Source organism: Hirundo rustica, chromosome 28 (assembly GCF_015227805.2).
Source record: "Hirundo rustica isolate bHirRus1 chromosome 28, bHirRus1.pri.v3, whole genome shotgun sequence".
Lineage (NCBI taxonomy): Eukaryota > Metazoa > Chordata > Aves > Passeriformes > Hirundinidae > Hirundo > Hirundo rustica.
Window position 1 is genome coordinate 2959603 of NC_053477.1, and position 20785 is coordinate 2980387.

General features: G+C 47.9%; 2 protein-coding genes across 14 annotated transcripts; one reads left to right on the forward strand and one right to left on the reverse strand.

Moving 5' to 3' along the window:
* Nucleotides 1-209: 209 nt before the first annotated feature.
* CDCA2 (cell division cycle associated 2) lies at nt 210-12297 on the reverse strand. Of its 12 annotated transcripts, none has more exons than XM_040087751.2 (15): nt 11159-11431; nt 10050-10599; nt 9360-9490; nt 8639-8801; nt 7896-8092; nt 7552-7630; nt 6979-7190; nt 6320-6407; nt 5649-5848; nt 5176-5254; nt 4538-4593; nt 3797-3940; nt 3084-3258; nt 2447-2619; nt 210-1546 (listed from the first exon to the last, which is right to left on the reverse strand). In XM_040087751.2, the coding sequence occupies exons 2-15, from the start codon at nt 10534-10536 to the stop codon at nt 800-802; spliced, it is 2931 nt and encodes a 976-aa protein (XP_039943685.1). In that variant the 5' UTR covers nt 10537-10599; nt 11159-11431; the 3' UTR covers nt 210-799. The 12 variants fall into 12 exon arrangements, with proteins under 12 accessions (XP_039943685.1, XP_039943680.1, XP_039943679.1 ...); XM_040087746.2 differs by having other exon boundaries at nt 211-1600; nt 3797-3937; nt 4538-4590; nt 11159-11430; XM_040087745.2 differs by having other exon boundaries at nt 211-1600; nt 4538-4590; nt 11159-11430.
* A 188-nt stretch (nt 12298-12485) lies between these two features.
* Nucleotides 12486-20398, forward strand: KCTD9 (potassium channel tetramerization domain containing 9). 2 transcript variants are annotated; one of them, XM_040087843.2, is made up of 12 exons: nt 12486-12594; nt 13479-13600; nt 14221-14264; nt 14436-14535; nt 14738-14796; nt 15496-15624; nt 16060-16127; nt 16622-16717; nt 17286-17435; nt 17672-17777; nt 18090-18223; nt 18402-20392. In XM_040087843.2, exons 1-12 carry the CDS (start codon nt 12547-12549, stop codon nt 18516-18518), a joined length of 1173 nt encoding a protein of 390 aa, XP_039943777.1. In that variant the 5' UTR covers nt 12486-12546; the 3' UTR covers nt 18519-20392. The 2 variants fall into 2 exon arrangements, with proteins under 2 accessions (XP_039943777.1, XP_039943778.1); XM_040087844.2 differs by lacking the exon at nt 15496-15624 and having other exon boundaries at nt 18402-20398.
* Nucleotides 20399-20785: the final 387 nt, after the last annotated feature.

The following is a 20785-nucleotide window of genomic DNA, read 5'->3' on the forward strand; positions in this document are numbered from 1 at the left end:
TGCTTGAGGAATTCTTGTCTTGGGAGAAAGGAGTAAAAATCCAAGCTCTATAAAAGCAGCCAAGTACATAAAGGATTTTTTTTCCCACATCCCTCAGGTTGTGTTGGACACAAAACCATTTCCTCCAGGCTGGCACGAGGATCGCTCTGGGCTGGACCAGCCCAGGATGAAAAATGAAAGCAGCAGAGCTCCTCTCCCCTCAGCCAATTTCATTTGCCAGATGAATTTTATACACAATAAACATTTAAAAGTGCTTTTTTTTTTCTCTTTAATGACCACCCTTTATTCATGAACTCTTAACACAAAATGTTACTCTAAGGAAGCCCACCGCTGCTCACGGCCTTCTTTTCAGAAGACAGAAACAGGCTCCCCACGTCCCCCTCTGCCCTTTCAATAAATGATTCCTTTATTAGTTGCAGACAATCTCTTTTTTAATGTGTTTTTGCAATCCAGAAGAAAATCCACGCAGATTTCAACAGCAATTTATAGGGAAGGGTCAAGCACGTGGGAAACAAACCCTTGGAGCAACTGCAGCTGCAAGGACACATCTGACAAACACACATTTATCGGGGAGAAGAATTTCTTTATTCTCTTCATTACCTGCCCTAAACTGTGCCAGACCAATGCTCTGAGCCACTCTGCCACACAGTTCAGATCTTCAAACATTTTAGGCATCAAGACAAGGAGAATGAGCTCTAAGTTAGCCAGAAGATGAGTAAAGAAAATAAGTGAGGAAATACAAGTGGGAAAGAGAAGAAAACTGCGCTCAAGAGGCAACACCAGGCTCAAAGAAGCACCTTCACTTGAGAAAATCAGAGATGCCTGAAACATCTTTCCATCTCAGCTCAAGAGTTTCTGCTGCTCCCGAGTGGTTTTGGTCACTCCCGTCCTTCCCACACCCGGAATTTGTGCTTCTCCTCCTCTGGCTGGGGGCCCTGAGCGTTTCTCGAGCCGTGGCTTCCGAGAGGCTTCTCCTCCTCCGCGTGCTGCCGGGAGCAGCGGCCAGAGCAGCAGAGCCCTCGTTCTCCTTGCCCGGCGCTGCCCAGGGCAGCGGGTTCTGCTCCCTGCGGACGTTCTCAGCTCCTGCCAGGACGGAGGCGCTGATGCTTCTCCTGCCCTTGGGAGCAGCCGGCAGGGGAAGCTGGATCCATGCAAGTCCCTCAGCGGCTGCATCCCTGCTCAGCCTCATGCTGCGCCTCACCCTGAGCTCGGCGCTGCTCCTGCGGCCCTGCAGGGACCCCTCCTGGGCCCGGGGCACTGATAAAACTTCTTCCACACTGTAACAGGAGAAGGGAAGATCAGCCCCAGTTATTTCCGTGTTTTCGACAGGAGGGAAGTAGAAGGTGCTGCTGCTTCTTCTTCTTCTTCTCCTTGCTGGATCGCCTCTGACAGAATCCTTTAGAGGACGCTTGGCTCTCTGGGCACGCTCCTGTTCATCCTGTGGTTCCAGAATTCCCGGCTCAGTGAGGAGATTTCCTTCTAATTCCTCCTTTTCTATCAAGGAACTGCAGTGTTTTGCTGCTTTTTCACGTGGAGTCTCTTTGCCCTGCTGGAAATACTCAGATGTATCAAAATCACCTTCCGCACCTGGCACAGAAAACTGAGAGGATAAAGAAAAAAAATTTTTTTTTTTAAATATAGGCAAGAGGTAATCAATTAAAAAATGTTTTCAAACAGCTGAACTGGGTACTGCTCTCCTCCCCACATCAGTCTCCAAAATCCCAAGGACTGAGAGGGAATCCTGCAGGCTGGAATCTCTTTCAGTGTTTGGGAAGCAGAGAATGCTGGAATGGCCAGGGCTGGAACAGATCCCAAAGATCATCCCCATCCACCCCCTGCCACGGGCCCAGGCTGCTCAGAGGAGGGAGATTCCACGGCCCCCAGGCTGCCTGATCCCCAGTTTAATCACTCCTGATACAATCAGCACGAGGTTTTATCCCCACAAAGGTGTATCAGCTCTGAGGGCTGCCAGCAACCTCCCAGAAACAGCCACAAAATAATTACTGAGGCAGCTGATTAGAGGTGTTTTGGAAAAGCAGAAAGATTTTAAAGAAGAAAATAACAAACTGTACAAAACTAAAGAGTAAAAGCTCTGCACAGTGCAGGGAGTTTCCTTGCACCTGCTAAGACACCCCAAAAACCCCCCAGAGACTCCGTGCTCTCTCTCTTATGTATTCACCAGTCCAGGAGGGATTTTTGCTTTGCTGCCCAGCAGAAAATAGCTAAATCCCTCGAGGAACAGCTCGAGGGTCCAACAGGTGCTTTTGTCAGGATGAGAAGAGCACTGCAGTCCCTGCTTCTCTCCTCCCTTAAAAGCTCAGGGGGCGAAACTCCAACTCCTTCCCAGTGTGGGAGCAGCTGCTGGGCTCTGAGGGTGCGCTGCCAACGCCCCCAGGGGTTTTTTGCCCCCACCATCGCTGCTGTGACCCCTCAGCCCTGCAGTTACCTCAGGAGCGGAGCCAGGAGCACCCTCCAGGCTCCCTGGCACCTCGGGGTGTCCAGAGCTGGTGGCTGCTGCCTCCTCCAGGTTTTCTTTCCCAAACGTCCCTCCAGTGTCCCTGCAGGCACCCTCGGGTGCGGGGGCAGCCAAAGCTGCAGGCTCTGAACGACAGCAAGCACCTGGTTCATTAAAGGAACGGACAAAATCTGTCACTGCAAGAAAAGCTTCGTGTATTTGGCTTCTGTAAGTTATTTTACTGGTTATTTACCTGTGTAAAAATAAGTTTCTAAACAGCAAGGAACAAACCCAAGAGGAAGCTCAAGCCTTTAACTCAGGGATGCAGAGTTAATGGATATTTTTAATTCTGCACTTCCCTTCATGCCCAACTCACCAGCCCAAAGACTACGAAAAGCAGGACCCAAAGTAAAGAGGGGGAATTTTTTTGGTCAGATTTACACTGGATTCCAACAAGAACTGAATTTATCAGCTGGAAATTATTCATTAGATCCTCCAGACTCTGCTATTACAGACGCAATTAAAAGTAAATAAATATTTTTGTGTGTAAATATAAAGCAGATGTAAATTTCTGCTGAAATAAAGGAACAGAAAGAGCAAAGCAAAGCAAAACTAAAACCCAAATGACCTGTAAAAAGTCCATCTGCCTTTGGTGAGTTTGGAGACGAGACAGAAGAGAAAACCTCTGGAATTTCAGGGATAGGGCTCAGGAGGGGTTTCTTAGAAGCCATTTCTCTTTCTCCATACAAAGATTTCTTGACTCTTTTCTTTCTTCTTTTCCCATAGCACGGGTATTTTGTTTTCTGAAAAGATGGAGGAAGAGAATAAAGCACAGTGAGATTTTAATCATCCTCTACGGTGTTCCTCAATAAGTGACCCCATTACTGGATTTTGATGGATGACAACTCTTCCCCCTAAAATGAAGTTTCTGCCTCTTCTGCCAGCCACAGAATAATCTAAAAACTCAAAAGCAGAAAAGAATCACTTCTCTAACACAGCTCTGCAAGAACTCGGTAAGGGAAGAACCACAAACTCACCTGTTGGCCCTCAAGTCTGAAAAGCGACACAAAAACCTCTCCCCAAAAAGATCCTTTCAGCCCCACAAGAATTCCAGCCCTCAAGGCAGTGAGGAAGAGGGATGGGGCAGGAAATGCAGGAAAACGAGGTGGGGATGAAGAAGAAAATAGTGGCAACAACAGGAAGATCAAAACAATCTTGCAGGACACAAGGAGAGCCACTTGGAGAGAGAAAAAAAAAATAAGAATAAAAAAAGAGGAGGGAGGGAGGCAAAAAAAGGAGGGATAAGAGCAGAATTCAGCAACAGCAGTGGCTGGCACTCACCTGGGTCTTCTTGGGAGCAGCTGTGCTTGGATTTTTCTGTCTCTGGATCTTGCTCCTCCTCGGGTTTTTGGTGCCTTTGTCACTCTCAGTGCTCAGTGCCCCAGAGCTGCTCTGATCTGTGCCCTCTGCCACAGCCCCACCCTGCTGAGGAAAAGGTTTGGGGTGTTTGGGGGCATCTCCAGCCTCTAAAAACCCACCAGAGTCCAACAGCAATCAACTGGAATTCATCTCTGTCACCTCATCAGGGGCTGGCACGACTGGAAATTAAATATTACAGACTCGGCTCACACAGAACAACCCAGTCCTGTTCGTACTGCAATGAAAATGCAGTGAATTTTCAGCTGAAGTCATTGAAAAAAATTAGGGTTTTTTATATATTTCTGGTTTTTTCCTTCCCCTCTCACCAGCACTGACAGCATTTCTTGTACAATCAATTCTGTGCCTTGAAATGCCAGCAACCAAAACATTTTGTCAGATTATTTGGAAAAGCTCCTGGAAAACCCAACAGAAATTGTCAGTTGAAGTATCAGGCTGTATTTTTAATAACTGGAAAATCATTTTCACTGAAAAAATCTCATTTCCTCAAGGCACTGGCAGGAGCTATTTCCATACACCTGGATATGGATAATCCTCAAACCTGAGGCTGCAAAAACTTCTTTAAGCATCAGGAGGGATAAAAGAAAAAGTCTGCCTGAAGAAGTTAAAGAAAATAAAGCAAATTTTATCACTAAGGAAACTCACCTTCCTTTTCGTAGAAGAACGAGTTGTTATCACGTCAGGTTTGTGAGTATCTGCTACTAAAAATGAAAAAAAAAGATTTTTAATCAGTTTTGATGCAAGTTAATCACATTTTGAGGAAATTATCTACATAATTTCTGGTATTGTGCACTTCAGCCTTGAGTAGAAACTTAATCTCGAGGATTATCAAACAAGGCAAGATAAAAAAATTCTACCTTGCTCTACAAAACAGAGGAAAACTCAGCTTGGGAGGATTTGGTAATAATAATTCGAACATCCATAGCTTTCACAGATAAATGCACACAACCCACTTTCAATCCCTTTGTTGTTGGGTTGCTGTTTAAAGACCATCAAAATCACAGCATCAGAATCAAGATTCTAACAAAAAAATTACTCTGAGCAGTAAAATTTCCGCCATCAGGAGTTTAAATAAGATCCAGCAAAGCTCAGGTAAACGCTGCAGCTACTGCAAAGGAGCTTCAGAAGAAAACCCTGGAATTTAAATGCTAGCATTCAAATTTGAGCACAACTGAAATACATTTAAAAAATACAAACAGAAAAACAAACCAAAGCCCTCAACTCTCCGTTTTCAGGTACCAAAAGATTGATCATCTACTGATAAAAACACAAATTGGGGTCACCTTCTGCATTTTCCACAGGTGAAGGGGCTTCTGCAGCAACAGAACCTTCCAGGAATTCTGGGAGAGGCTCAACACCTTCCTTCAAACAAAAAAAAAAAATTACATTTTCAGCAATAAATTACAGCGGATGTTTGACAAAGCCTGTCCATCAGTGTTTGTAGATAAAGTGGTTTGGTTTTGTTTCCTTAGGGAAAACACCTCTGCTCCGTGTGGCGAAAAGAAACACGGCAGCAAAACGTAAGAAAAAGCCAAGGGAGAAACGTTTCAAGGTTCAGAAACCTTCTAAAACAGCTCTCCAGGCCAAAGTGCTGCTCAGAACTCCTAAAAACTCAACGTCTCAGCGTGAATCTAGAACTCCAAGCAAACTCCACATGGATATTTCAGCAATTTCTTTGCAAAACCAAAGAGGCTGGAGGGGGGAATTAAGCAAGAGTTGATGGTTCCCAGGGAAGAACAGAGGAAAACAAACTCACATCATCCCAACCAAAATCCAGGAGGGGCAAAGGCTCCTCGGAGAGGGCTGGCCTTGCCCCGGGGCCGTGCCCTGGGGAGGCTCCTCTGCGTAGGGGGGTGTTGGCAGGAAGGCTTTGGTCAAAGATTTCGGGGCTCAGCACTTCCCCAAAAGTCACTTTTTTCTTCCTTGGTGTTTTGGAGCTCTGAGCGTCAGGCGTCTCTGTTGGAATAAAAGGAAATGAGTGAAGGGGAACTGGCACAGAGCCGAGGCTTTGCAAGAGATTTAAAGTATTCTCCTAAAAATCACCACCTGAACAGTCAGCAAAATGTCACCTTTACATGTGAGGCCAGCCAGGATTTATTAAAAAAAAAATTAAGGAAGAAACAGGCTAAAAATGACGCAGTTGAAAAGTGTAAAACTCCTTTAAAGCTCAGGGGTTCTGTTCTGGTGTTTGAGGCTTTCTGAAGTTTTGGGCTGGGATTAATTTTTATTTTTGGTAGACGTTCCTTTCCCTGGCAATCTTGTTCTCCATGTCATCAGCAAGATGCCACAAGGTCATTCAGTGGCGATTAACCCCAAAAACCAGACTTGGCAAAGAGGCAAAACTTTTCACCCCACACAACACTCATTTAAAGAAGAACTAAAGAAAGCCAAGGGATTTTTATTTCTCCTTAGAAAAGGGAATCTGACCTGTTTGCAACGTTTCAATGGCTGTTACACAACTGGAGCCTGCAGCAGATTCTCCTCCTCCTTTGTCAATGGCTCTGCTGGAGTATTCCTGTCAATAAAATCTAATTAAAATATTGTCCTCTAAGCAGCATTTAATATTCAGTCCTTTTGTTCAACCAAACCTCCTTGTTTGCTGCATGAATAAAACTCAAAAGCATTCCTTTCATGGAATGGTTTAGGCGGGAAGGGAGCTTAAAATGATCCAGTGCCACCCCTGCCGTGGCAGGGACACCTCCACTGTCCCAGGGGGATCCATCCTGACCTTGGGCACTGCCAGGGATCCAGGGGCAGCCACAGCTCCTCTGGGAATTCCAGCCCAGCCTCTCCCCACCCTGCCAGGGAACAATTCCTCCCCAATCTCAATCTAACCCTGCCCTTGGTCAGTCTGAAGCCGTTCCCTGTCTCCTGGCACTCCAGACCGTTGTGAAGCCTCTCTCTGTTTTTCCTGTCACCCCTTCAGGTCCTGGCAGGTGCAGCTGGGTCACCCAGATCCTCTCACAACATGAAGGCTCCCAAGATGACCAAGCAGCATTAAATCGTTCCCAAATCATTCCCAACCCACAGCAATCGGTCACCAAAGCACTTTTAAGCTCATCCTCAGTGCAAGCTCTGAACCAAACCTTGGGGCTGTCCCCGAGCTCCATCCCCGGGGTTTTTTTCAGGATGGACCTCAGCAGGGAGCTGCTCTGGGAGAGGTCACTGCTGGGGATGTTCCCTGCTCCCAGAGGTGTCCCAGGGGTTTGGTTTCCACCCAGCATTCCCAGGCTGACATCTTCCACAGCTTTCCTTGGGCTGAGATCCGAGACAGCATCACCTCGGTCACACCTGGAAACTTGGGAGCAAACACAGAGCTGTGACAGAGAGGCTGAAGGAAAACCCACAAAACTTTAGCGCTAAAAACCACGAGCTGTCAAAGCGCACACATCTCCACACAGATGCAGAAACACCCCACAAAAATCCACCAGGCTGCAAATTCTGGCTCTTTTGGTGCCACGTTTGCCATTTTCAGAAATTTATAAAGCGTCCAAAAGAGGAGCACTGCCCGAAGGAAAAGCTACATCAGGTTTCTACTGCGTCCTAAATTGTAGACAAGGTGACAAATGTCAGCTGAAGCATTTCCTGACAAATATCCCAGTATTTTTATTTCCTAATGAGAGTTTAACAAAGATTCTAACAGCGCTGAATCCTCTTACCGTGGCCTGTTTCCAGGGAATCTCCAGTTACAACAGTCTCCAAGGATTTAACAGGATTTTGTCGCTCACAAACCCATTCCTAAGGAAAAAAAAATTTACAGGATTTTTACAACAGCACAAACCATGGAGGGTTTTAATCCCACAGACAAGGATTGCAGAGATTTCTCCATCATCCACTGTTTGAGCTGAATTTATTTTCCCAAAACACCCAGGGAAATGCTTAATTAACGAAGAGCTTAGAAAATGCTTAAATAATGGAATTATTTAGGCAGGATTAGACACGGCAAATGAAGAAATTGTCTGTTTTAGTGTCTAACTTAGAGGTTTCTCCCCATTCAAAGCACCTTTGCAGCAGCAGGGTCAGGGGCAGCCACAGCTCGGTGCGGGGACAAGATGCTGCAGATCCTGAGCTCACTCCTGCTGCTCTTGGTCCCATTTTCACTTAAATTTCCTTTCAAAGCAGTTCCTCTGGTGCTCAACGAGAACTTTTCACTCCAGTGCTCCAGGCTTGGCTCTTTTTTAAAAGGTGCTTTGCTCTGAGCTGCATCAGTTCAAAATAAAACAGAACCCAAACAAACCACAAAGACAGACATCAGGTTTTGCAACGGATTTCTTTTGGTGTTTCTTCATCAAGAGGTGCAAAAAGTCAGGTAATGCTCTAGGCAGGGAGAAGAACACATTTTTGAGATCTACTTCGAAAATAACATTACGAACCTTCAAAACAAAGTGATTCTTTTCTAACAAAGGTTATTAAGACCAGCAATAACAGTAGTGGAATGAAAACTATTCTCTGTTTCATGGAAAGAAGTGCAAAAACTTTTGCACTTTTAAAAACATTAATGCTCAGCGAGAAATCCATCAGAGTACAAATCTAGGAAGTAAAGCTAAGGAAAGAGCCCCAAAAATACAAGTTTTCAGAGGAACCACTGATCAGGGTGCATTAAGATGGTTTTAAACAAACCTCAAACCAAACACAAACACTCGTGCTGAGCCTTAAAAATGAAGATTATGTTGTTCCATAAGAACTATTTCTGGTTTGATGCTTTTAGCCTAAAGGAAGAGCTGATACTTGGGGTAAATCACTGACCAGGAGATTTAATCAGCTTACAGGAACCTCTCTGCTGGGAAGGCTCCCCCAGGTGTGAGAGCCCAGCCTCCCCCTCAGCCTCTTGCAGGGATTCAAAGGAGGCTTGGAAAGCGTCGATCTTGTCCTTCAGCGACCTCACGTTCGCAGGTTTAAAAGGACTGATCTGCCAAAACAAAAATCAACCCCATCAGGCATTTCCTCCCTCACCACCTGAGCTTTAATGATTTAAAACACAAAGGTTTCATCTGGCTGCTGTTGTGTCTGCACAGTAAAAATAAGGAGGAAGAGGAGCTTTGGTGCATTTTATTGAATTTCATCCGTTCCTCTAGTCTAGAATTTGGTTTCTGGCAGCCCAGGATAGTTCAAGTCATTAACAAATCCGACCAACCAAGTCACTCACGCGTGAACTGACTTCACTTGGAACCAGCACACAATTTAATTACCCAAAAACCAAGTGTCAGCAAACACAGGGAAGTTAAAAAAAAAAAGTTAAAATATATCAGCAAAGCTCAACACGGAGAAGAAATTCCTCTACACAGTGTGAACAAAACCTGGAACATCTCCTTGTCCTGAAGGGACCAAGGGACAGCAGCAAGTTACTGCCACGCTCATCCCCTCTGCTGGGCTCTTCCCAGGACTTGCCTCCCCTTCTCCCAGCACAAGGAGGGAATTCCTGGAGGGAATGCAAGCCTCCCGTGGGGTGTTTGGGAAGGGTTCTCACCTGGGTGAAAGCTTCTCCCTGCCTGCTGCTCCTCTGCTGCGCCAGGTACCGGATCAGGGTGTTGTTTTCTGGGGATCCCCTCAAGCCGATGGTTGATCTCCTCCTAAATTTTAGCGAAGTTGGGGAAGTCCCTGGAAAAGAGACGAGAGGAGAGGTTAAAAAGAAAAGCCAAGTGCAAGCCCAGGAAAATGTCTTGTAATACCTAAAGCTCTAAAGTGGTAATTTTTTAAAATTCTTTTTCAGGTTGATTAATGCTACTACTTCTAAGGTACAAAATCACCTGCTCAGCCCAAGAAGCCTCCCTGAGCACAACAAATTAAGTGCCTAAAAGCAATTAACCACAAACCAAGCCTGCCTTTTAGCTTTTCAATTGCTTGTTTGCCAGCACTTGCAGAATTTGTCTTGCAATTCCCTTGTGAAACTCAGGACACTTCATTAACTGAAGAGAGAGAAGCAGATTTAACTGTGTAGGATAGAACCTGCACAGGTAAATGGTGTAATTTACCCTATAAATGGGATATCCTATAAAGATGTTGCAGCAGCAGCCTCTCAGAGTTGTGCTCCTGGGCATATTCCAGCTCTGATCACCTGAATCTGCCCTAAATTGGAGCCTCTAGCACGAGGTTGGACTGAAGGAGCTGGAGAAGCCCCTGTGAGAAGGACAAAAGTCATTTATCGCCCCAGCCTCACCCGTGGCTCGTTTGCCAAAGCCTTCCTGAGCCGTCCCGAACTCAGCAGTTATCACAGCAGCAAAGCCACCAGGTTTTTTCCGCTGTTCAGACAGTCCAAAATCAGGTTTTCCATCCTCTTTGTCCCTCTCAGGAGTGCAGAAGTCGTTTCCCAAGGGAACAGCTCGGCTGCTGGAGCAATCCCCCCTGGTGTGCAAAGGCGAGGGGGGCTCACTGAGCACCCCAGGGAGCTGCCAGCTCACATCAGACCCCCGGGGCTGACACAAATGCTCCTCGGGGACTTTGGGCCATTTCAGGGCACGTTTTGGTGGCCCTGTCTGGTTCCCATCACCAAAATTCTCCTTCTTGGATGGTCTGACGACTTTGGATTTGGTCGCTTTGCAGCTCTTCTGGTCTCTTGATGGAGTGAAAGAGGCCTCTTCCTTCCGTCCAGGACAGCCACTCTCATTTTCTTTAACTCTCAGGGGAGTTTTAGATCCTCTGAGCATTGTTTGGGATTTATTTGAAGGAACATTCACTCAGCTTTTGCTCCTGGCAATTACCGATTCCTACTAAAAAAGGGGAAAAAAAATATTATTTGCTAAGAGCAAAAGCTCAAGCTTCTCTCAAACCCACATTTTTCCTGGACAAGGTGTTCGACAGCGGGGTGGGAAGGGAAATTTATCCCCAAAAAAAACTGCAGGGAAAGCACACAAGGGGCGGGGATCAGGAATAAAAACATAGAGCAATAAAAACCTGCAATATAAACAAACACAGGGTAAGGAGGTACAAGGTTGTAATTTCACTCTGTCGGAGTTCACACTGATATAAACTACATGTATAAAATACATTAATCACAATCACACCGCGACTGTCTTGCTCCAGGGGTTACAATAAATATCAGCAGTTTAATAATACTTTTAATAACGCTAATTAGTAGGAGTAGGAGGAGAAAACAAGTCTTGGAGCGAAATCAGCAGAAACAACACTAGTAATATATATATTTAAAGTACCACTAGCTTTTAAATAGAAACTTTAGAAGGTTAGGGGGTTTTGCAGCTAATTTCTTGAAGTTTATGACAGACAACTCAAAACGTGACTCTGAAACTTCACTTTTAGAAGCAAAATTACCGAAATTAAGCTGCTTAACAACGCTTGGGCAACCTTTTTCTCTCTTATTTTTTTTTTTTTTTTTTCTTTTTCTGCTCTCAGGCCCCAGCGGAGGTCGATGGCCACAATCACAGCCCACAGGCGAGGGAAAAAACCCTCAACCCGGCGTTCCCCGGTCTGTGCCAGCCCCCGGGCAATGGCACCCCGGGTACCCCCGCACCCTCCCGGCCACCCCTGAGGCTGAGGGATCCCCGCTCCTGTTTGCGTTCACACCGAGGGTCCCGGGCCGTGTTCCCCTTCACCCCCAGGGATCCCCGCTCATGTTCCCCTTCACACCGAGGGATCCCCGCTCCTGTTCCCCTTCACCCCCAGGGATCCCCGCTCCTGTTCCCCTTCACCCCCAGGGATCCCCGCTCCTGTTCCCCTTCACCCCCAGGGATCCCCGCTCATGTTCCCGTTCACACCGAGGGATCCCCGCTCCTGTTCCCCTTCACCCCCAGGGATCCCCGCTCCTGTTCCCCTTCACCCCGAGGGATCCCCGCTCCTGTTCCCCTTCACCCCCAGGGATCCCCGCTCCTGTTCCCCTTCACCCCCAGGGATCCCCGCTCCTGTTCCCCTTCACCCCGAGGGATCCCCGCTCCTGTTCCCGTTCACCCCGAAGGATCCCCGCTCCTGCTCCCGTTCACCCCGAAGGATCCCCGCTCCTGCTCCCGTTCACCCTAAGGGCCCCGGGCCGTGTTCCCCGTTCACCCCGAGGGATCCCCGCTCCTGTTCCCTTTCACACCGAGGGATCCCCGCTCCTGTTCCCGTTCACCCCGAGGGATCCCCGCTCCTGTTCCCGTTCACCCCGAGGGATCCCCGCTCCTGTTCCCCGTTCACCCCGAGCGTTCCCCACTCTCGCCGCCCTCACCTCCGCCCCTGCGGCTCCCGCCTCACACTTTCAAACCGCGCCACGCCCCTGCGGATCCCTCCGCGGCCCCGCCCCTCCGCCCAGCCCCAGCGCCCGCCGCGGCCCCGGCAGCGCCGCAGGGAGGGCGGGTCATGGCGGTGACCCCTCACCGCTGCTCTGCCCCGGGGGTCCGCGGGGCTCGGCGGGGGACAGGGGGGATTCTTTGAGTCGGCGGAAGGATCGCCGTTCGTTAACTCTCCGCGCCGCTTCGACACGGAAGGGAAAAAGAATGAAATTAACAAATGAATTCATTCAACGGCCCGCGCGCACGTGACGGGCGACAACCAATCAGAGGGCTGTTATGCAAATACAGCCGCTTCTTCTGCTCGCCATTGGCTGTCGCCCCGGTTTTGCCCCGCCTCCTCGCTGCTCGTTGGGAGGACGCGCGGCGGTGATTGGTCGCGGGGGCTGCCCGTCAGCGCCCGCCCCTTCCGGGTGTCGGCGCGGCGGCGGGCGCAGCATGAGGCGGGTGACGCTGTTCGTCAACGGCAGCGCCCGCAACGGGAAGGTGAGGGCGGGCCGGGGCCGGCACCGGCTCCCCCCGGGGCCCTGCCCTCCCCGCAGCCTCCCGGGGCAGCCGGGCCCGCGGGCTCCCCCCTCGCTGCCCGTGGAGGGAATCGCGAGGGAGTCGCGACAGGCGGGGATTTGTCGCGGGTGGAGGCGCTTGGGGGCTTTAGGGAGTCGCGTCCGTCTGCTCGTGTCGGGCGCGGCTGTGGGATGAGGGCTCTGAGGGGAGGTTGATCCTGCGCGGCGTGGGGGTACGCTGGGAATAATCGCATTGAATTGTTTGAAACCTCGCTAAAAATCGTCTCGAGACTGAAAACAGTGGTTTGTAGGCCCGAGCAGTGCTTGTCCAGCAGAGGAAAAGGCCCTGGGATGCAATTCCATAGCGAGTCTTTATGTTTTCATCCACATCCTCAGCGCAGACGTTGACGTGGCTGTGCTTTAATGTGTAATTCTGTTAATTCTGATCCCGCTATTTCCACCCGGGCCTGGAGTGCAGGAGCTCGTGTGGCCGCGTTTCATCCTTGCACTTCTGCTGAGTTGTGTCTGAGATCCTGATTTTCCCCATCCCCATCCCGAGTGCAGCCAGGTCACCTGTCCTTTAACCCTTGGTTTGGGGGAGAGAGTGGCTTGGAGCAGAACAAGCAGCAAATTTTCTTTTAGAGAAATAAAAAACTGAATTACATTCTATTTCCTCGCTGCTGGTACAGTGACTTTTGGTGGGAGCTGTGCAAAAGTCACGCTGGTTTTGTGCTCCAGCGCCAGAGTTGGTTTTTTTCCCCCTGGTTTCTTGGTCAAGATCCAGATGGATTTTGCTCCTCCTGCTGAACCTGAGGTGGCAGAACTTTAGGTTTGTTTTTATTCTCAGCCTCCTCTCTTCTCCCACAGGTGGTGGCCGTGTATGGGACTCTCTCAGATTTGCTCTCTGTGGCCAGCAACAAGCTTGGGATAAAAGCCACCAGCGTTTACAACGGGAAAGGGGGGCTCATTGATGATATTGCTTTGATTAGGTGAGGATCAGCCAGGAAAAGGCAAATCAGGGCTGTGGATTAAGAGACTTACCTGATTAATCCCCCTTAATCAACACCCAGTGCTTCCCCTAAAAAACAGATTTGATCGTTTCCAGCCAGGATGCCCAAAGGTCATTTCACGTCTTTTTAACTTCTTTTTAACTTCAAACCATTTATTGATTCAGAATTTGATACGAGCCGTGTTTGAGGCTTTTTCAGCTCCTCCTGTGTTGATTCCAGGGCAATGTTTGTGCCATGACATCCCCACTATTCCAGTCAGCCCTGCAGTAGGGGTGTTTCTGTGAAGGAGACACATTCTGTCACTGCTTAGAGCAGACCCAGACTGGGGACAAAAGCAGCAGTTTTGTAAGAATGAATTGGTTACACAAATGGTCCCTACCTGGCTGCTGCAGATAAAATCTCTCGTCAACTCAGTCCATTCCAATCCAGTAGAACCTGTGAAATACAGATAAAAAAAGATCAGATACAGAAGTTCCGGCTAATGGCCACTGGTCATCATTTACCTGAGAGTAATCAGGAGAGGCTCCACTGTCAATTAGATGAAGAATAAATTATGATTAATGTTCTTTTTCTCTCCCCTCTGCCCCCTCCTGTCTCAGGGATGATGATGTCTTGTTTGTCTGTGAAGGGGAGCCCTTCATTGGTGAGTCTGTAATCCTTACATTTTACCTTTTATTTAACAAGAGTTTAGTTTGCTTTCAAACCAACTTAAGACTTTATTTCGTGGTGTTCTCAGAAGTTACCTCTTTGCAATTCAAGAATACTCACAATTTTTTTTTTTTTTTCCCAGTAATGGCTTTGTTTTTCTCTGCAGATCCTCAGAGTGATCCTGGGAGAGCTCAGGAGGAGCTGACAGGGTCCCACACGGACTGGCTGACTCTCAATGTGGGAGGCAGATACTTCACCACCACCCGGTAAAAACGGCCTTCAGAACTTAAAAACCTTCATTCCAATAAAGCAAAAGACCTTAAAAAGCACTTTTCTGTCCAGTAGGAGGTCTTTGACTCCTGCAGCTTCCCCTGCATTTTGTATTTGCCGCCACGTTTCGGCAAGAAATTAATTCTTAGACGTTTGCAGGTGAAGGAAAAATAAATTGAGGCTGCTTTTGTTTTCTAGGAGCACTCTGGTTAACAAAGAACCTGACAGTATGTTGGCACACATGTTCAAAGACAAAGGTGAGTACGCGGAGATAAACTTCATTATTTTTAAGTAATAAATGAGCAGAGTAGGCAAAAAGTCACTGTCAAGCTGAGGCTCTTGTTCAGTACAAGTAAATTTAATTCAAGTCCAATACATCCAAAGTACGTTAAAGTACCGGAGCAGAACAGAGAATTATTTTTTAATAGCTTTATTTCTCTCTCTGTTTATCATCTCACCACCTAATGCTGATCACCTCACAAGCTGCAAATACAGCTCCCATCCTTTGTGAGGAGTTTGGGTCCTTTTTTTTTTGTTGGTTTGTTTGTTTGTTTGTTTATTTGATTTGAGGTTTTCATCTCGTTGCACCTTCCTCAGTTCTGTCAGCAGAGCCAGTGAGCAAACTCTGCACGAGGAGGCAGCCCTGGGGAGACAATCAGAATAAAATATCAGTGCTGCTTTTATCCTCACCATGATTCCTTTGTGTGTGGTAAAAATGCACTTACTCAGAGCAGGAACAAGTTCATTTTAAGCTGATTTTTCTTTTTTTTTCCCTCCCCACTCCTCTTTTCCTCCCTTCTCTCTCCGAACCGCTCTTCCAAGCGGAATGTTTGCCATTCCAATCCCCTTTGGTAATTAAAAAAAAAAAAACCAAAAAAACCTCTGAAAACTGAAGCAAATGCTCTTCTATGACTACATCAAAAGTAATTTTATATATATATATGTTGTGGAAACAGATGCTTGGGGGAATAAGCAAGATCCTAGAGGAGCTTTCCTCATTGACCGCAGTCCCGAGTATTTTGAGCCCATTTTGAACTATTTGCGTCACGGACAGCTCATTGTAAATGATGGCATTAATTTGCTAGGTAGGTATTACCTGTCTGACATCTCCTAAATTATTCCTCCTTGGAAATTAAAGCTTTGCCCTCAGGTGCCCGTGGTGAAGGCCAAGGGGGGAGCTCTGCGTGCTCGTCCCCGTGGTTGGGAGTTTTCCTTTGGTGGATTTGTCCTCAGCAGTGCAGCTCCATTGAAGTGCTTGCTTTAATGAGGATAGGCTGCTTATTTCTCTCTGGAGCGTTAAAAATCCACACTGGATTAATAGCTGGAATTCTGGAGTTGATCTCTTTAACCTGATGCTGGTGTTGGAAGTGTCGTGTCTTGAGTTACGTTTTTCCTTTTAGCTGCAAGCAAGCTTTTGCTCTTTCCCCAGTTACCTCCAGTAAAATGTGTGTGTGTTCTCCAGTAAGGGGAGAGAAGGGATCAGCAATTCCCTGGAATAACCAGCACTGCTTTGTTTGTAGGGGTCCTGGAAGAAGCCAGGTTTTTTGGGATCGACTCCCTCATTGAACACCTGGAAGTTGCTATTAAGGTACCTTGCTCTCTGTAAGCCCTGGATGCACGTCCTACTCTCCCAGGGAAAAAAAAAATGACTGCTGTCCCCAGAATTCCCAGGGAATGTGTAAATTATTGCTATCCTTGTTCTCCCAGGGAATGTGTAATTTATTGCTGTCCGCTGTTCTCTTAGGGACTGTGGAACTCAGTGCTTTCCCTGGGAGGTGCTGTCCCTTGTTCTGTCCTCTCCCCAGAATTCCAGGGAGGGTGGATCTCAGTGCTGTCCTGTTCTCTCCCCAGAATTCCAGGGAATGTGGATCTCAGTGCTGTCCTGTTCTCTTCCCCAGAATTCCAGGGAGGGTGGATCTCAGTGCTGTCCTGTTCTCTCCCCAGAATTCCAGGGAGGGTGGATCTCAGTGCTGTCCTGTTCTCTCCCCAGAATTCCAGGGAGGGTGGATCTCAGTGCTGTCCTGTTCTCTCCCCAGAATTCCAGGGAATGTGGAACTCAGTGCTGTCCTGTTCTCTCCCCAGAATTCCCAGCCAGCTGAGGATCACTCTCCCATCTCTCGGAAGGAGTTTGTCCGGTTCCTGCTGGCAACACCCACCAAGTCCGAGCTGCGCTGTCAGGTGAGGGAGCTCAGCCTTTGTCTTCCCAACAAAACTCCAGGAATTGCTTCCCAACGCTGCCCTCCTGCAGTTTAAATCCACAGCCTGTTTTAAGGAAATACCCATGCCTTGAGAGCTTTGCCTTTACATTTCGTGGTGTTATGTGATAGAAGAAATGATCTTGGATGTTTGTGTAGAGCCATGGGATGGTTTGGGGTTGGAAGGGACCTTAAGGACAATCCTGTTCCAGGCTGCCCTGGGCAGGGACAGCTCCCACTGCCCCAGGCTGCTCCAGCCTGGCCTTGGATGCAGCCACAGCTGCTCTGGGAATTCCATTCTCCCCACCCTGACAAGGAGGAATTCCTTCCCAACATCCCACCTGAACCTGATCTCCAAATCCATTGCGCTCTCTGTCCGTATAAAAATCTCTCCCATCTTTTTATCAGCCCCTTTGAGGTGCTGGAAATGTTCCAGCACATGTTTATCTGTATAGATTTATATACACAACCACCCAGACGTGTTTCTTTTAACCCTTGACCTCGCCCATCCCTTCTGTGACCGTTTTGGGGTTGCTCACTGGTTTTTCCAGGGTCTGAATTTCAGTGGAGCCGACCTTTCCCGCTTGGATCTTCGCTACATCAACTTCAAGATGGCCAATCTGAGCCGCTGCAACCTGTCCCACGCCAACCTGTGCTGTGCCAACCTGGAGAGGGCTGACCTCTCTGGCTCCGTGCTGGATGTAAGGATGCTGCACCCTGGGCAGTTCTCTCAAGAAACAGGGATTGAAACAACAAAAGAGGAAAAAAAAAAAAAAAAAAGAAAAATCACTTTCCAATGTTTTCTGTTCTCTCACAGTAACGGGGGGCGTTTTTCTTTGGGGGTTCAGTTGTAATGCGGAGTTTAAAGCTGTGTTGTGCTGCTGGTTTTTGGTTTTTATCTTCGCCCCCTCGTGACTCCCCGCCCTGTCTCTGCCAGTGTGCAAACCTGCAGGGGGTGAAGATGCTGTGCTCCAACGCAGAGGGAGCGTCCCTGAAAGGCTGCAACTTCGAGGACCCATCAGGCCTTAAAGCTAATTTGGAAGGTAAGATTTTGCCCGTTAATTATTCCCTGGAAACAGCCCCGTGCCTGTAGATTTACCTGGCAAAACTGAGCTGTGTTTGTGCAGTCCGTGGGATGAGCCCGAACCTCTGGGCTGGTTCTGCCAAATAAACATTAAATTCCCAATTCCGCCTTCACCTCTCCCAGCTCATTAAATTCCCAATTCCGCCTTCACCTCTCCCAGCTCATTAAATTCCCAATTCCGCCTTCACCTCTCCCAGCTCACCCAGCTCTTGGGAAGCATCACCTGGAGCGTTTTCTGGCTGATTTCCCTCCTTGGCTGGGGTTGTTGCAGGTGCCAACCTGAAGGGTGTGGACATGGAGGGCAGTCAGATGACGGGCATCAACCTCCGGGTGGCCACGCTGAAAAACGCCAAACTAAAGAACTGCAACCTCCGAGGAGCCACGCTGGCAGGGACTGACCTGGAGGTGAGCTAGCATTCAATTCCTGTGCGTACAGAGACATCAATTCACCTGTGTGTACAAAAAAACGGTGATTTGGGGGATTTGCTGGGTTTTCTCCAGCTGCAGAGCTGAATGGAGTTAAGACTTTGGAACTGGGTTCTGTCTCTGTTCAATCAGTGTTGATTGTCCTTTCCCCCTTCAGAACTGTGATCTGTCAGGTTGTGACCTACAAGAAGCCAACCTGAGGGGGTCTAACGTGAAAGGAGCCATCTTTGAGGAGATGCTGACGCCCCTGCACATGTCCCAGAGTGTCAGATAGGGGCCAGAGCGCGGCCAAGAGGAAGGAATCCAAACGTTCATCGTGACTTTCTTCACCTCCTCCCCTTCCTGAGTTAAAGTCATGGTTATTAGCCGCCTTCCATTTGCAGTAGTGCCTAGGTAAACTCTTTTTGATCCACTTTTTGGGGAGGGAAGTTTGGTTTTCAGAGGTACCAGCAGAGAGTTTGTACCTCTTGGGAGCAGAGCAAGGGAACCAGAGAGCGTGGCTGCTTCTGTGGGAGGGGGAAAGGGTTCAGTGGTTCCATTGTTTAGCGTTGCCTCACTTTGGGAATGCATTTTAATTTATGAAGCACAATATATGCAATTCTATTTATTAAACCTGTAGCTGCAGTAGGAATAGGAAAGGTCACTCCTGTACAGTAGCACCGAGTTGAGGTTTACAGGTGTGTTCCAGCCTGGGGCCGTGCCAGGGGCGCCTCGGTGTCCCCTGGGGGTGCTCAGGTCTCTGCTGGGGTGGAAGCTGATGGGAAAATGCCTGCTCAGAAATCGGATGTCTTTAATTCATCCTCTCCAGAGGAGCCTGGAAGGTGCACTGTCAGTGACAGCTGCTGAGGAGAATCCTGCTTTGGCAAAGATCCTGCCCACTGCAGGCTGGAGTTGTGCAGAGAGAGGAGAGCACAGAGCTGTCACCAAAGCAGAGAGAGGCAGAGGGACCTCAGCAGGTGAATCCTTCCCTGCTTCCCTCCGTGTACTATGCAAAAAAAAAACCCAACAAAAACAAACTCCCTGAAAGCTCCCTGGGCATCTTCCCTTTTCCCAGCTGGATCTTCCTGTTCCTTTTACCTGTGGCCAGGTGCCCTCCCACAGCTGCTGTGCCTGTGCAGGAAGCAGCTGGAGCCGCTTTGTGTGGGGGATTTGTGCAGGGCAGAGGCCTCAGCACCCCTGGGTGTGGATAAGGAGCTGCTTCCCTGTAGGATCCACGGAGTTCTGAGCTCACACCACCTTTATTTTACACGCAATCAAAAAAAAAAAAAAAAAAAAAAAAAAAGCACAGGAAGAAACTATACCAAAAAAAAACAAACAAAAAAGGCAAAAAGGTGCATCAAGAACTTACCTCAGATGCTTAAACCACCCCAAAGTGAAAACTAACCTTGAGTTTAAGGAATTCAAGCTGTTACTGTAGAAGTGCAAAGGAGGAGTAAGAACCAGTGGATCCCGGGGGAGCTGGAGCTCCACGGTTCTTTCCGGGGGGGCCGCGTCTCCCTTGCAGTGCAATTTCTGTTCTGTAGTCTCAGTTGTTACACAAATGCTGCTTTGCCACCAGCCTGGGAGGACCAGTGATGGTCTGGGACGAGCAGAGGATGCCTTTGGGGGGAACTGCAGGAATTTTCCAGTTGGTTCGACTCAGGCAGTGAACTCGAGAGGCTCGAAATCCCAGAGCGGCGAGGTTCAGAATTGGGATTATTTCCTGCAGACCCCTCTGGATCAGGCTCTAGGACAACACTATATCCTTGGAGAAACCACCTGGAGGTTCCAGGGAAATATTGCAGTGTGACTTTTGGAGTCCTTTCTCCCACCTCATGGCTTTCAGTGGGAATGTTGTGTCTGTTGCAGTAGGAGAAGATTCCTAGGGCTAGAGAAACAAATGAATTATTTTTCTTTATCATATTTTGTAGCTGCCAGAAGTAAAACTATTGTATGGGGAAAAAAATAAATATATATCTATATCTATATCTATTTTCATAATCACTGTGTATAAAATCTCTCTGAACTTTCACTGATGCACTATGAAATTATCACAGCATGTGGCACCACCATTCACAGCTGGATTTTAGGGACCTCTTTTGCCTGCCCAGAGCTGTGCAGAATTTTGCAGGTTCCAGCTAATTTAAGTTGCATTAATAAAAAAGTGTGAAAGAGAAAAGTGGCTTGGTTGTTTTCATTTTAATAAAAACCCCCAATTTTACCTGGCTTGTGTGAGAAGAACAATAATTTGTTTGGTTTTGAGCATAAAATAACCTGCTGGAGAAACAACTGTGCTGTGGGGGTTCTGAGGCGTTAATTGGGAGAATTTCCATGGAATTGGTTTTGGTTGTCATTCCTCTCCAAGACTTCTCAGCCTTTTTGTCCCCACCCTTTCTATTTGCTTAATAAAATAGCTGGAGGCAGAATAGTCAGAGAATCCTGGAATATCCTGAGCTGGAGGGATCATAAAACTCCAATTCCTGTGGAGAGAGAGTTTAAAACTGCTGAGGGCAGACTCATCAGAGCCAGGGTGAGAGGTGGTTAACGAGGTGCAATTATTGA